The sequence below is a fragment of the Nicotiana tomentosiformis genome, chromosome 10 (assembly GCF_000390325.3).
Source record: "Nicotiana tomentosiformis chromosome 10, ASM39032v3, whole genome shotgun sequence".
Taxonomy (NCBI): Eukaryota; Viridiplantae; Streptophyta; class Magnoliopsida; order Solanales; family Solanaceae; genus Nicotiana; species Nicotiana tomentosiformis.
The window spans coordinates 56,634,198-56,647,507 of record NC_090821.1 but is presented as its reverse complement, the minus strand read 5'-3'; the positions used below and the strand labels follow the sequence as shown (position 1 = coordinate 56,647,507).

General features: G+C 36.1%; 1 protein-coding gene across 1 annotated transcript; it reads left to right on the top strand.

The window, feature by feature from the left end:
- The first annotated feature begins 8,017 nt into the window (after window positions 1-8,017).
- LOC104094477 (ribulose-phosphate 3-epimerase, cytoplasmic isoform-like) lies at window positions 8,018-11,601 on the top strand. Its single transcript, XM_009600415.4, has 9 exons — window positions 8,018-8,175; window positions 8,267-8,393; window positions 9,583-9,587; window positions 9,701-9,763; window positions 9,865-9,971; window positions 10,391-10,488; window positions 10,702-10,794; window positions 10,882-10,923; window positions 11,174-11,601. Exons 2-9 carry the CDS (start codon window positions 8,280-8,282, stop codon window positions 11,327-11,329), a joined length of 678 nt encoding a protein of 225 aa, XP_009598710.1. The 5' UTR covers window positions 8,018-8,175; window positions 8,267-8,279; the 3' UTR covers window positions 11,330-11,601.
- The last annotated feature ends 1,709 nt before the right edge of the window (window positions 11,602-13,310 follow it).

Here is a 13,310-nt window from a genome sequence, read left to right as displayed (position 1 = left end):
CGATCAGGTGGCATACCTGGAAGATCTGACGGAAATACATCGGGAAACTCCCGAACTACAAGCACTGAATCAATAGCAGGAGTCTCTGCAGTAGTATCCCGAACATAGGGTAGATAAGCTAAACAACCCTTCTCAACCATGTGTTGAGCCTTTATAAAAGAAATAACTCGATTAAATGAACTAACAAGTGAACCCTTCCACTCCAGCTTAGGCAATGCTGGAATAGCCAAGGTAACAATCTTGGCATGACAATCTAGAATAGCATGATATGGAGATAACCAGTCCATACCCAGAATAATTTCAAAATTGATCATCTCAAGCAATAAGAGATCTGCTCTAGTTTCATAACCATAGAATGTAATAATACAGGACCGGTAGATCCGGTTCATGACAACAGAATCGCCCACAGGAGTGGACACATAAACAGGAGTACTCAAGGACTCACGAGAAACACCCAGGAATGGAGCAAATAGAGATGACACATATGAATACGTAGATCCTGGATCAAATAATACTGAGGCATCTTTGCCACAAATAGAAATAATAAATGTAATCACGGCATCTGAGGCCTCTGCATCTGGTCTAGCCGGAAAAGCATAGAACCGAGCTGGAGGGCCAACTGGCTGGCCTCCGCCTGGCTGACCTCCACCTATAGGACTGCCCCTACCCACCTGTCCTCCACCTTTGGGTGGTCGGACTACTGGTGGAGCAACTGGTCCGGTAAGCATAAGCTGTTGACCGTGCTGTACTGGTCTACCCCGAAGCCTGGAGCAATACCTCCACATGTGATTGGGATCCCCGCACTCGTAACAACTCTTCGGTACGATGGGCTGCTGACTAAGTGTCTGACCCTGGGGACCTGAATACCCACTGGGAGGACCCTGAATAGCTAGTGGGCGGTAAGAACTCTCTGGGATAGCATTGAGATAAGGTCGCACTGGAGCACCTCGAGGAGGTGGTGGTGCTGGATATGGGGGTCTGCTGGACTGTCCCCTCACGACCTGACCTCTGCCCTCGGACGGAGCACCTCTGAACTCTCCAGAGTACCTGAACCGCTTATCTCTCATAATCTGCTCTCGGCTCCGCTGGCGTACACCCTCAATCCTCCGGGATATCTCCACAACTCGCTCATAAGAAGTACCCATCTCAATCTCTCGAGCCATAGTGGCCTGAAAACCAGTATGTAAACCGGCTACAAACCTTCGCACTCTCTCCGCCTCAGTAGGGAGTATCATTAGTGCATGGCGAGATAATTCAGAAAACCTCGCCTCATAATCGATCACTGACATCTGACCCTGCTGGAGCTGCTCAAACTGAAACCGCAACTCTTTCCTCTGGGAGGGTGGAATATACCTGTCCAAGAAGATATGGGTGAACCTGTCCCAAGTCATGGGAGGAAAATCTGCTGGTCTGCCAAGAGCATAAGACTGCCACCATCTACGGGCTCTACCCTATAGCTGAAAAGTAGCGAAATCAACCCCATGGGACTCCAATATCCTCATGTTGTACAGTCTATCCTTGCAACGATCAATGAAATCCTGTGGATCCTCATGTCGCTCACCCCCGAAGACAGGAGGATGTAGCCTAGTCCATCTGTCCAATAGTTTCTGAGGATCCGCGGCTACAGCTGGCCTGGGCTCAGGTGTAGCTGCTGCCACTGGCTGGACTCCACCCATGGGTAGTGCACCCTGGATTTGATATACAGCAGCTGCTTGTCCATGAGCCTGCGCAGTAGGGGTCTGTGCTCCCCCGCCCTCCTGAGATGTGGCTGGGTCTGCCGGAAATAAACCGGCCTGAGTCATATTATCCATGAATCGCAGCATATGACCCATGATATCCTAAAATCCCGGTGCAGATGTGAAGTCCACCGGAGCTGGCTCTGCCACAGGCACCTCACCCTGCTCCTCAATAATAGGATTCTCTGCTGGATCCACTGGCGGCATAACCGGAATAGTCCTGGGACGTCCTCGCCCTCTACCACGGGTTGGAGCCCTCCCTCGGCCTCTGCCTCGGCCTCTAGCAACTGGGGGAGTAGCTCTTCCCTGGTCTGGAATCTCATTAGAGTGCGTTCTCACCATCTGTGAGAGAATAAAAGAAGGATTTTTAGTACTACATCAATTGCACGATAGAATATGAAGAAAGGTAGTTTCCTAACACCATATAGCCTCTCGAAGATAAGTACAGACGTCTCCGTACCGATCCGCAAGACTCTATTAGGTCTGCTCATAACTTGTGAGACCTACGTGAACCTAGTGCTCTGATACCATGTTGTCACGACCCAATTTCACCTGTAGGTCGTGATGGCGCCCAACACTACAGCTAGGCAAGCCAACTAATAAATTAAGCATACATTGATAAAATTTAAAACAAAGAAAATATAAACCCAAACTCTACCAATGTGTGTGCCAAGACCTGGTGTCACAAGTGCATGAGCATCTAGTAGATTATACAAAACTCCAAATACTGTCTGAAATAAAATAGATAGAATATAAATATCAGAAGAGACACTGGTAGCTGCAGAACGGCTCAGAAAGGCAGCTCACCACTATGCCTCGGGATGACGTAGGTCTGTGATGATAGGTCCTCTACTAGTACCTGTCTCAGATCCTGCACAAAAAGTACAGCAAGTGTAGTATGAGTACGTAAACAACGTGTACCCAGTAAGTATCAAGCCTACTCTCGAAGTGGTAGAGACGAGATGGCCGACTTTGACACTCACTATAGGTCAATAATAATTGAAATAAAACTAGGATATTTAAATCAGCGTGATTTATAAAATTTACAATAATTTATTTAATCAGCGGAAATAATCAAATTCCTTCAAATGTATAAATTCTCAATATATTAATTAAATTCCTTCAATTCAAATAAATTCTAATTTATCAATTAAATCTCATTTACAGGAGTAACAATTAATTCCTTAACTAGCAAGAATAATATTTCATTAAATTCTGAAAATTTTCCAATTTACTAATTAGCTTCACAAGCTGAAATAAATTATTAAAGCATCGTGTAATTATTATTATTATTAAGCACGATTTCTGCCGAGGACGTACGGCCTGATCCAGAGTGTCGTGTACACTACCGAGGGACGTGCGGCGCGATCCATAGATGCATCTATACTGCCGAGGCGTTCGGCCCGCTCCACAAGAAAGGAGGACATTTTCTTATGTGCCTCCGGAAGGACAGTATGTTTATTATATGATAAATTTGGGAGGAGAACAATTTCTTTTGACAATTAATTGATTTAAATAGAAATCAAGCCTATGAGATTTTCATCCTTTAATATCTTTATCAAACAATTCACAATATATTCATATATATATATATATATATATATATATATATATATATATATATATATATATATCAATTAATATTAATTAATTAAAGAATACAATTTACACAAGTAATACATGCTTTGCGTCCTAAACTACCCGGACTTTAGTATTAATAGTAGCTACTCACGGACTCTCGTCACCTCGTGCGTACGTAGCCCCCACAATTAGCAATAATTATTTAATCTTAATCACCTATGAGGTAATTTTTCCCTCACAAGATTAGACAAGAGACTTACCTCGTCTTGCTCCAATTTAATCCACAATTTTGCCTTTTCCACGATTATCCAACTCTGTCTGGCTCGAATCTAGCCAAAATAATTCGATACAATCACTAAAAATTATAGAAAATAAATTCTATAAGGAAATACTATATTTTTAAGAAAAGATCCGAAATTAATTAAAAATTCGCCCGCGGGGCCCACATCTCGGAATCCGGCGAAAGTTATGAAATCCGACAACCCATTCAATTACGAGTCCAACCATACCAGTTTCACTCAAATCCGACTCCGAATCGATACCGAAATCTCAAAATTTCATTTCTATGAGATTTCTAAACTTTTTTCCAAAATTCAATCTAAAAACACTAATTAGATTGTGAAAACAATGATATACTTGTATATGTAGACCAAATCCGAGTTAGAATCACTTACCCCAATGTTTTTCCTTTGAAAATCTGCCAAAAGCCGCCTCTGCTCAAGCTCAAGTTCGCCAAAAATGGCAAATGGGACGAATGTCCTCTGTTTTTATAACTTACAGCTCTGCCCAGTTCGATCAAGGAGCTCGATCATGGGAGCTCGATCTCAGGGAGCTCGATCAAGGAGCTCGATCTCAAGGAGCTCGGTCTCAGGGAGCTCGATCTCAAGGAGCTCGGTCTTAGGGAGCTCGGTCTCAGGGAGCTCGATCTTAGGGAGCTCGATCTCAGGGAGCTCGATCTCAAAGAGCTCGATCAAGGAGCTCGGTCTCAGGGAGCTCGATCTCAAGGAGCTCGGTCTCAGGGAGCTCGATCTCAGGGACATGGTCATGGCTTCGATCAAGTTCGATCTTGGGTCTTGACCCTGGCCCTCGAGCCTTGCCTTCGAGCATGGCTTCGATACTGAGCCTCGTCCCTGGCTTCGACTCAGGCCTCGATCGTGGGCTCGATATCTGGGTTCGATCTGGGGCTCGATCACAGCCCAGAATATACAGCAGAAGGGAAAATTGCAGCAGCTTTTTAAGTCCAACCTTTGATCCGTTAACCATTCGAAACTCACCCGAGGCCCTCGGGACCTTAACCAAATATACCAACAAGTCCTAATATATCATACGAACTTAATCGAACCTCTAAATCACATCAAACAACGCTAAAACCATGAATCATACCCTAATTCAAGCTTAATGAAACTAAGAGTTTTCAACTTCTACATTCGATGTCGGAACCTATCAAATCAACTCCGATTGACCTCAAATTTTACACACAAGTCATAAATTATATAACGGAGCTATAAAAATTTTTGAAACTGGATTCCGACTCCGGTATCAAAATGTCAACTCATCGGTCAAACTTCCAAACTTAAATTCTTGTTTTAGCCATTTCAAGCCTAATTTAACTACGGACTTCCAAATAAAATTCTGAACACGCTCCTAAGTCCAAAATCACCATACAGAGCTGTTGGAATCATTAAAATTCTATTCCGGGGTCGTTTCCACAAAAATATTGACCGAAGTCAAACTTAGCACTTTAAGGCCAACTTAAGGAACCAAGTGTTCTGGTTTCACCCCAAACACTTCTAAATCCCGAACCAACCATCCCCGCAAGTCATAAATCATTACAAGCACCTACAAAAAGTTTTATTTTAGGGAACAAGGTTCTAAAAGTTAAAATGAGTGATTGGGTCATTACACCTTCTTTCTTTCAATATGTAGCCCTGCATTTACAAATAAACAAATCCCATCTTCCATTATAGTTAGCGAAGATTCATAACTTTCTTGTAAAGTACCATTTGGTGAGTTAGCAAACTTTATTTCAATTAATTCATTATATTCAAACAACGCTTTTGCAACAATATGAGGTTCATTTTTTTCATTACTAAAATACAAAGATTTCTAGTCTATATCTGTTAGGATTGGAAACCCGGGTAATGCGAAATATAGCCAAACAACGGTATACTGGTAATAACAAAGACAATAAAAGTTGATAACAACGACAATTAAAGTAGATAAAGAAGACACAAATTTATCGTGGTTCGGTCAAAGTGACCTACGTCCACAAGCGGAGATGATCAATTTACTATAACAATAAGAGTGCAAAAGAGAGTACAAAATTAGAGTAAATACTCTAATTAATCCCAAATATCCTAAGAGAATAACCTCACAAGATCACTCCAAAGAAAGGGTTCACACAAGTGCTTCCCAACACTAACTCTCATACAAAACACTCTTAATAAAGAAAGAAACAATAATTGAAGACAAGTCTTGTTGGTGTGTCTAAAATGAACTAATAGCCTTCCCTTTTATAGACAAAAAAGTCTTGGCCTCTTAGGTGTAAAAGAAGAGATACAACTTATGCAAATGATGTCCAACACACAATGCAATATTTTTGGGTCCCAAAAAATATTGCCAACAAAGTCTACACTTTGCAAAATGTTTATGCTTATGTGATATGGACTCTATTAGCTAAAATAATGGTCATATTACAATATCTATCTATACTAGTATATTAAAAGTACGAAGACCCTTAATGAAATGTCGTTCGCCTTTTTTACCCTTTAAAAATATATTTTATATTAGATATAATTATAATTTAAGTTACTTTCCTAATATTTAGGACTTTAAAAATTACTAAAATTTTATTTATTAAATCAATTCCTTATTTGAACTATGTATGAAGTCCTAATAATTAGGATTTAATAAGAAAACTATATAAAAAAAAAGAAGAAGAAAAACATGTAAAAGATTCTCCAACAAAATAAACAATCCGATTACACAGCATATTGTCTTCGATGAAAATTTTAGTTCCCGACAAGGATGGTGTTTTGAAGTCAAGTACAAATTATTTGACTTATAATTTAAAGATTTTTTAGTACTTAATAATAGTATAAATAAAAACAGATAATAGATAATACACTTCCATATAATATTTGAACTCCCTTCATATTCAAAAAAAAAACCCTTGATTTTTACTGTAATATTTAAAAACTATACTCAACTATTAGAACAAATAATTGAGTATTTTCTCTTCATCGATTTTATGTGTAATATTTTGAAAATTACACTCAATAATTAGATAAAAATAACTAAAAAATTTAAATATATTTTTTACATTCAACAAAATTGAAGGATAACAATTTTGGGATAAAAAGTGGGACTATTCAATTTCATGTTTGGTTATATTTTTTTTTTTTTGTATAAGAAATCACGAGAATAGTTATACCACAATCTTAATTAGTTGTTATTTTTGTTCTACATTCAATATGGGATAATAATTTGGGGATTAACTATCCCGGGATAAAATAATCAAATAACCAAAATATCCATCTCCAAAGCGCTTATTGCAAATCATTTAAGAAGGCAAGGTTAAGTTGAAAATAAAATTTTATCCAAATTTATATAGAAAAAAATCAAACACGGTTTCTGTTATTATTTGATTTTCGTATTATAATTCTCGCACTATAATCCCAATATAAATTTTTACGAATTAAAAGACCCCTTAGGCTACATAAACTTATGTTTATAAAGGAGAAGATTGATCCTGAAAATAATTAGACAATAGAGAAAATTTAATTAGAGTTTAATATTTAGAGTCAAATTGGTAAAAATGCGGACTTGAAACAATAAGGATAAGATAGTAGAAGATAATATTATGTATTCTAAATGAATTTATTAATTATTTTTCTTTACTTTTTATTTATTCCATCAAATGACAACTCCCGATATTGTTTTTATATATATTTCTAAGTTATTTGTTATAAAATATTAACTCAATATTTATCATTTTTAAATTTTACACTATAGTTATTAATTTTTCTTGAGCTATAAGGACAACCTCTTCATTCCCAAATCACTAGAGAGATAATTTTTTTTAATTTTCAATATATTTTATTTGACAAATCTTTAAAGAATCTTGATAACAATATTTATACATTACTTGCTTATTTTTAATATTAGATCACGTAAATGACAATAAACTTCATAAGATATACCCACAAAGGTCCTTAGAAATTAAAATAAAGCATTTAGAGAGTTTTATAAAGAAAGATTTTTTTTTATTGAGTTAGCTAAATGGGATTAACACTCATTATTTTCAAAAAGTCTACTCTTTGTTTTATAACCCAAAGACATTGTTTAAATATTATTTATATAATTTTTTAAAATTATATATTCAATGATATAAGTTATAGGCGCAAACCGCGTACTTTAAAATTAGTTTTCCAAATATGCCACGTGATGATTACAGTCAAATTTAGTACCATAACAGCATCAAAACATTTGTTTTTATCATTCCACTATAAAAAGAAATCAACAATATCATCAACGTCATTCCAATTAACAGGACTTAGTTTCCATATATATTTTTTATTTTAAATGTGACAATTAAAAAGCATATGTTCTGCAGTTTCATTTTCTAAGCCAGAAAATTACTTATCACTCCCTCTTAAAAAGACGTCACAATGTGTTCCCGTGGTAATTTTTGATTTATTCTGAAAGTAAAAACCAGAATGAGTGAAAGAGAAATGGTTGGTGGGAGGGTAAAATGTGGAGTATTGTTTAATACTACTACAAAATAAGGAGAGAGAGAGAGAAAGTAGCTACTTTCGCCGGCACTGGACTTTTGATTGAACGGAGAATTTAACGGCCGGTAGGTATTACTGGAAGCTTCTATGAGATTCCTTTATAGCTTTGGATTCCTCAACTGATTCATAAATTTGTTTTGATTTGTTAATTGCAAGGGAGGAGAGAAAGATGGTGAAAGCAATCATAGCGCCGTCGATGCTGTCATCGGACTTCGCTAATTTGGCATCTGAAGCACAACGCATGCTCAATTGCGGTGCTGATTGGCTCCACATGGACATCATGGTAACTTTGTTGTTTATTTTCCTCCTTCCTCTTTCTATTATTTTTTTCATTTCTCGTTATTGTTTTTTTTTTTAAAAAAAAAAAATTTAATGATGAATTTGTTTGATTGAAGTTGAAAATAAAAAATTTTACTACTACTTTTTAGCAGAAAAAGTTCTAGCTGTCTTGAATGCTGTTTAGTACTGACTTAATTTGCTCTTGTATTTACCATCTTCCAATTGAAAAGTTAGGAAACAGAATACTGTTAGTAGGATTCGTTTTGTCTTTTTTGTTTTTTAGTTCAAATGTTAGTTGTTATTAGCGTTGCTCCAAATAAAGTGGAGGGAATACAGGGGATTCATGAGGAAAAAAATACCGAGTATTCATATAGCTGACCCCAACTAATCCCGAACTGAGGCATAATTGATTGATTTAGTGTATTGGTATTAGCTAGGTAGTTAAAGACAATTTTCATGTTGAACTAGCCGAGTATTAGGAAAATAAGTGGAAACATGGTGTTGAAAACCTGGTGTGAGAAATTTTCCGAATTCCTCCAATACTTTCCCGCTTCCAATTTATTGCAAATAATGAGTATCAACGGAGTATAGGTTAAGTGACATATGCTGGAGCGTGTACAGGAAGACTGGGGGATAATCGATTTCTATGACTGCATATTTTACTTCGGGACCTTCTTGGTCCATTTAATGAAATATCTTTTACTTATCAAGAAAGAGACTGCATGGTTTACTATAGAATGGCAGTTAAGAAGGTTTATTATACTTTACAAGGGAAAGTAACTATAGGTTTCTGAGAACTTCTCAACATTTATTTTTAAAGAATACAGTGCTTGACTACCTTCTTTATTTAGGTAAAAGTGTGTTTCTCAGGCAGGCCATATAATGTGAACTCATCACTCCAGGATAAACTAGGTGGTTGTTCTAGCTCAGTTTCTTGTTTGCTAACTCTATAGCGTAATGACCTAGCTAAATCGATCATAGCCTCCTCATGGTGGATATTGATTGGTCTAGAATTCTATGCAAATTGTGCTTCATCTGCTTTCGTCTGGATTATGTTATTAGTATGTTCGGTCTTCTCTTCTTTATTAGCTCAATAAGTTTGGGACGTAAAGTGCTGTGGAAATTTGTTCCTTTACTTTACAAGGCACTTCATTCATCAGCAGTTACTGAAATGTTGTATTGGTGCATTGCAGGATGGGTAGGTCAGATAGTCACGTCAAGCTGGTTGGTTACAACATGTTAAAATGATGGGTGGATACCAATTGAATAATACTTTTTTTTTCTTTTTTTCCCTCCTTGGCTCTTTTGCAGTCACTTTGTCCCAAACCTTACCCTTGGTGCTCCAGTTATCGAGAGTCTGAGAAAGCATACAAAGTAAGGTTTCATGAATGCCCTATTTCAACTTTATGTTTCTTGTCTATTAGTTATCTATCGTACAGTGAAGTTGTTCTAAATGTTATTCTAAATTCCTCCAGGGCATATCTGGACTGCCACCTCATGGTCACTAACCCCCTTGATTATGTGGAACCGTTAGGCAAAGCTGGTGCCTCGGGGTTTACTTTCCATGTTGAGGCATCTAGAGGTGGGTTTACTTCCCATGTTAAGAATCAGTTTTTGGCATATGATTGGAAGGTAAATGTTAGTCGCTGTTCACTAGGATTTGATAGAGATAGATTGAGTGATGTATAGAAAGGATGTGATTCGGGGATAGATTATGACTAGTTAGTAGCTGAATATACATGTCTGTGCATATTGTATTGGTACTGGTGGAGCATCACCGCATCAATTGCTTTGTGTCTTCAACATATGAGTTGCTTTTCTCTGTTTGTTGTGAAACATTTTGATCAGCAAGTTCTTTTATTAGTTTATGCAACCAAAACCTGAAAATTGGACAACGTTTTCCAGTAAAATATTTTATGCTCACAAATGGATCCTTAATTTCTACTGACTTTGTTATCATTACTTTGATTTCTGTTACAATGAAGGTTCTACTCTTTGCAGATAATTGGCAAGAGCTTGTTCAACGTATAAAGTCTAAGGGCATGAAACCTGGAGTTTCCTTGAAGCCCGGTACACCAATTGAGGAAGTGTACCCACTGGTATATCTTCATTATCGCATTTGTATTAGTTTTATAAGCAAAATTCGTAGGATTTTCTTGGTAATTTGATCTCCTTGCTATGAACTAAGAGATTAAGACAGTTTTGAAAAGGAAATCACTTGTTGCCATTGCATTTAGTTGAAAAGGAACAAATTAGATGTCAATCTACAAAATACCTGTCATGATTCATCAGCTTGCTTGTATGTTTTACAGCTTGATGGTGAAAACTCTGTCGAACTGGTCCTAGTGATGACTGTTGAACCTGGATTTGGGGGACAAAAGTTTATGCCAGAGATGATGGATAAGGTGCAAATACAATTTGGCATTCTTGTATTGGATATCATTCATCAATTCTGCACTATAACTTAAGAGCCATTCTCTTTCAATATTCAGGTGCGGACTCTCAGAAAGAAGTATCCATTACTTGATATAGAGGTGAGCTTCCATTTGATGATGTTTTAATTCTGGTTTGAGATATTTAGACTTCCATCGTTTTTTCACCGACATTTCCCTCGTGTGTTTGTTCTTTTCTTGAGTTTATCATGTAATCGCTGAAAAAACTATGGCCTTTCTTGCACACTCAATATGCTGGCTATCTTTCTGGGTTTATCACTTCTTTTTTTTCTTTCCAAAGAGCATGCTGGATAAAGTCGACTTATCATTGCTATGGGCTATTGTGTTGCAGGTGGATGGTGGTTTAGGACCTTCAACCATTGAGGCAGCATCATCAGCTGGAGCAAACTGTGTTGTTGCAGGAAGTTCAGTGTTTGGAGCTCCTGATCCAGCACAAGTCATAAGTTTGATGCGGAATAGTGTGGAGGAAGCTCAGCAAAGGAGTTAAATACTGGAAAAGGCAAGCTCTCATGTTGTACTAATGGCTGTTCAAAGCAATTCGGATTATATATTTTCGATCACGTGCAGGCTATCAACATCTTGAGATACCTGCACTTGTTGAGTTATCCAAGTTGTATTTGTTGAATAATGTCGAACATGTACTTTGTCACATCATCTAAAATTTCCCACACATATTGAGTTAACCAAGTTGTATTTCTTAATAATGTGAAATTTCTGCTGCTGGATTTAGGTGACATTAATATCCAGCATTTCTTCTTACTTCTGGATTAGGTTGCATAACTTTTTCAACTCCCTAAAGCTAAAGGGAGTTGAACATTTTAGGAGGGACAATTAGCTTAAAAGGCTGCAATTGAAACTTGTTGAGACAAAAGGAATAACATGAGCATGAGGGTAACTTAGTCATTTAATGAATAACCGAAATCTTTTACTAAGTGGTTAGCAACTGTTAGATTTAAGAGATGGTCTGTATTGTGTATATATACATTTTGTAAAGTGATTATTATGCAGAGCTTTTCATTCTCTCATTCCCTGGGTTCCTCTCACTAAATCTGTAAGTTCTTGCAAAACTGGACACCAAGTTTCCAAGGACCAAATGGACGGATAATTATCTCAAGCTATCTTCCTCTAACGTTACAATTAAAAAATGAGCAATTCGTCATTGTTTGTGCTAATTCATCATTTTTAGGAACTTATATTTTTTCTTTAATTTTTATTTTATGAATCATATATGTTTTTTAATAATAATTATATTATTTTAAAAATTATTTATTCATTGATATGGGGACACTCCAAAGCACGTACTCAAAGGCTAGTTATATTGAAAATACAAGTCCCTTAACGAAATGTCATTAGTCTTTCTTACCATTTAAAATTCGAGTTCACACTGGGACATAATTTAATTCCTTTCATGTTATTTTTCCTAATATTTAGTGCCTTGAAATTAACAAAGTAATATTTTATTTATTAATTTTTTTTTAATTTAAACTATGTCAAAAGTTTTATGTCCTGTAAAGAATAGTTAGTCGTAGAAAGTATTTTTATGCAATGTCAAATCTTCATCGACTTGACAAACAAGAGGTATTATTTGCATAGAATGTTTTACATTTTTAACGAAACGCGACCGTTAAATGCCATACAAATTAGAATATGAAATCGGTTGTGGGTATTCCACATGACTTTAACAGATGAACACACACAAAAAAAAGATTAAAAGAAGAAAAACCAAAATAAAATGAAACATTCTTTACAAGAAAACCAAACTTACCGCATACACTAGAGATTGCATAATATTACAACTATGTCGATGAAGTAACCAAAACAGTAGAAAGAAACATACACCTGCTAATTAATAGCCTGTTTGGCCAAGTTTCTCCAATCCTATAAGTATTTTTTTTTTCAAAAAAAATATTTTTCTTCAAAGTTGAAGTATTTGAGCAAGCTTTTGAAAGAAAAAAAATGCTTTTGAGGAGGAGGAGAAGCAGGAAAAAATTAGCTTATCTCCAAAAATACTTTTTTGAAAAGCACTCTTGAGAAAAATATACTTAGAAACCGTTTTTAAAAGCTTGGTCAAACACTAATTGCTGCTTAGAAGTGCTTTTTAAATTAATTAGCCAAACACAAACTGCTTCACACCAAAAGTACTTTTGAAAAAAAACACTTCTCAAAATAAGCTGATTTTTGCAGCTTGGCCAAACGAGATATAAATAATATACCACTGTTTATTATATCAAGTTCATATATATGTTATTCAATCAATTTGAATTTAATTGCTAGGCCGTCAACATTAACTAATTATACATCTAATTTATATTTTTATCTTAAAAAAATGATTTTTAAAAGTAGTATGTGTTTTCAAATTTATTTTTTCGTACAAATTTTATAAGCACTAAACTAATTCTTTTTTCTTTAGTTTTTATCTATAACTCAATCACATTATTTTTAAAATTATTTGTTTAATCAATGGAAGA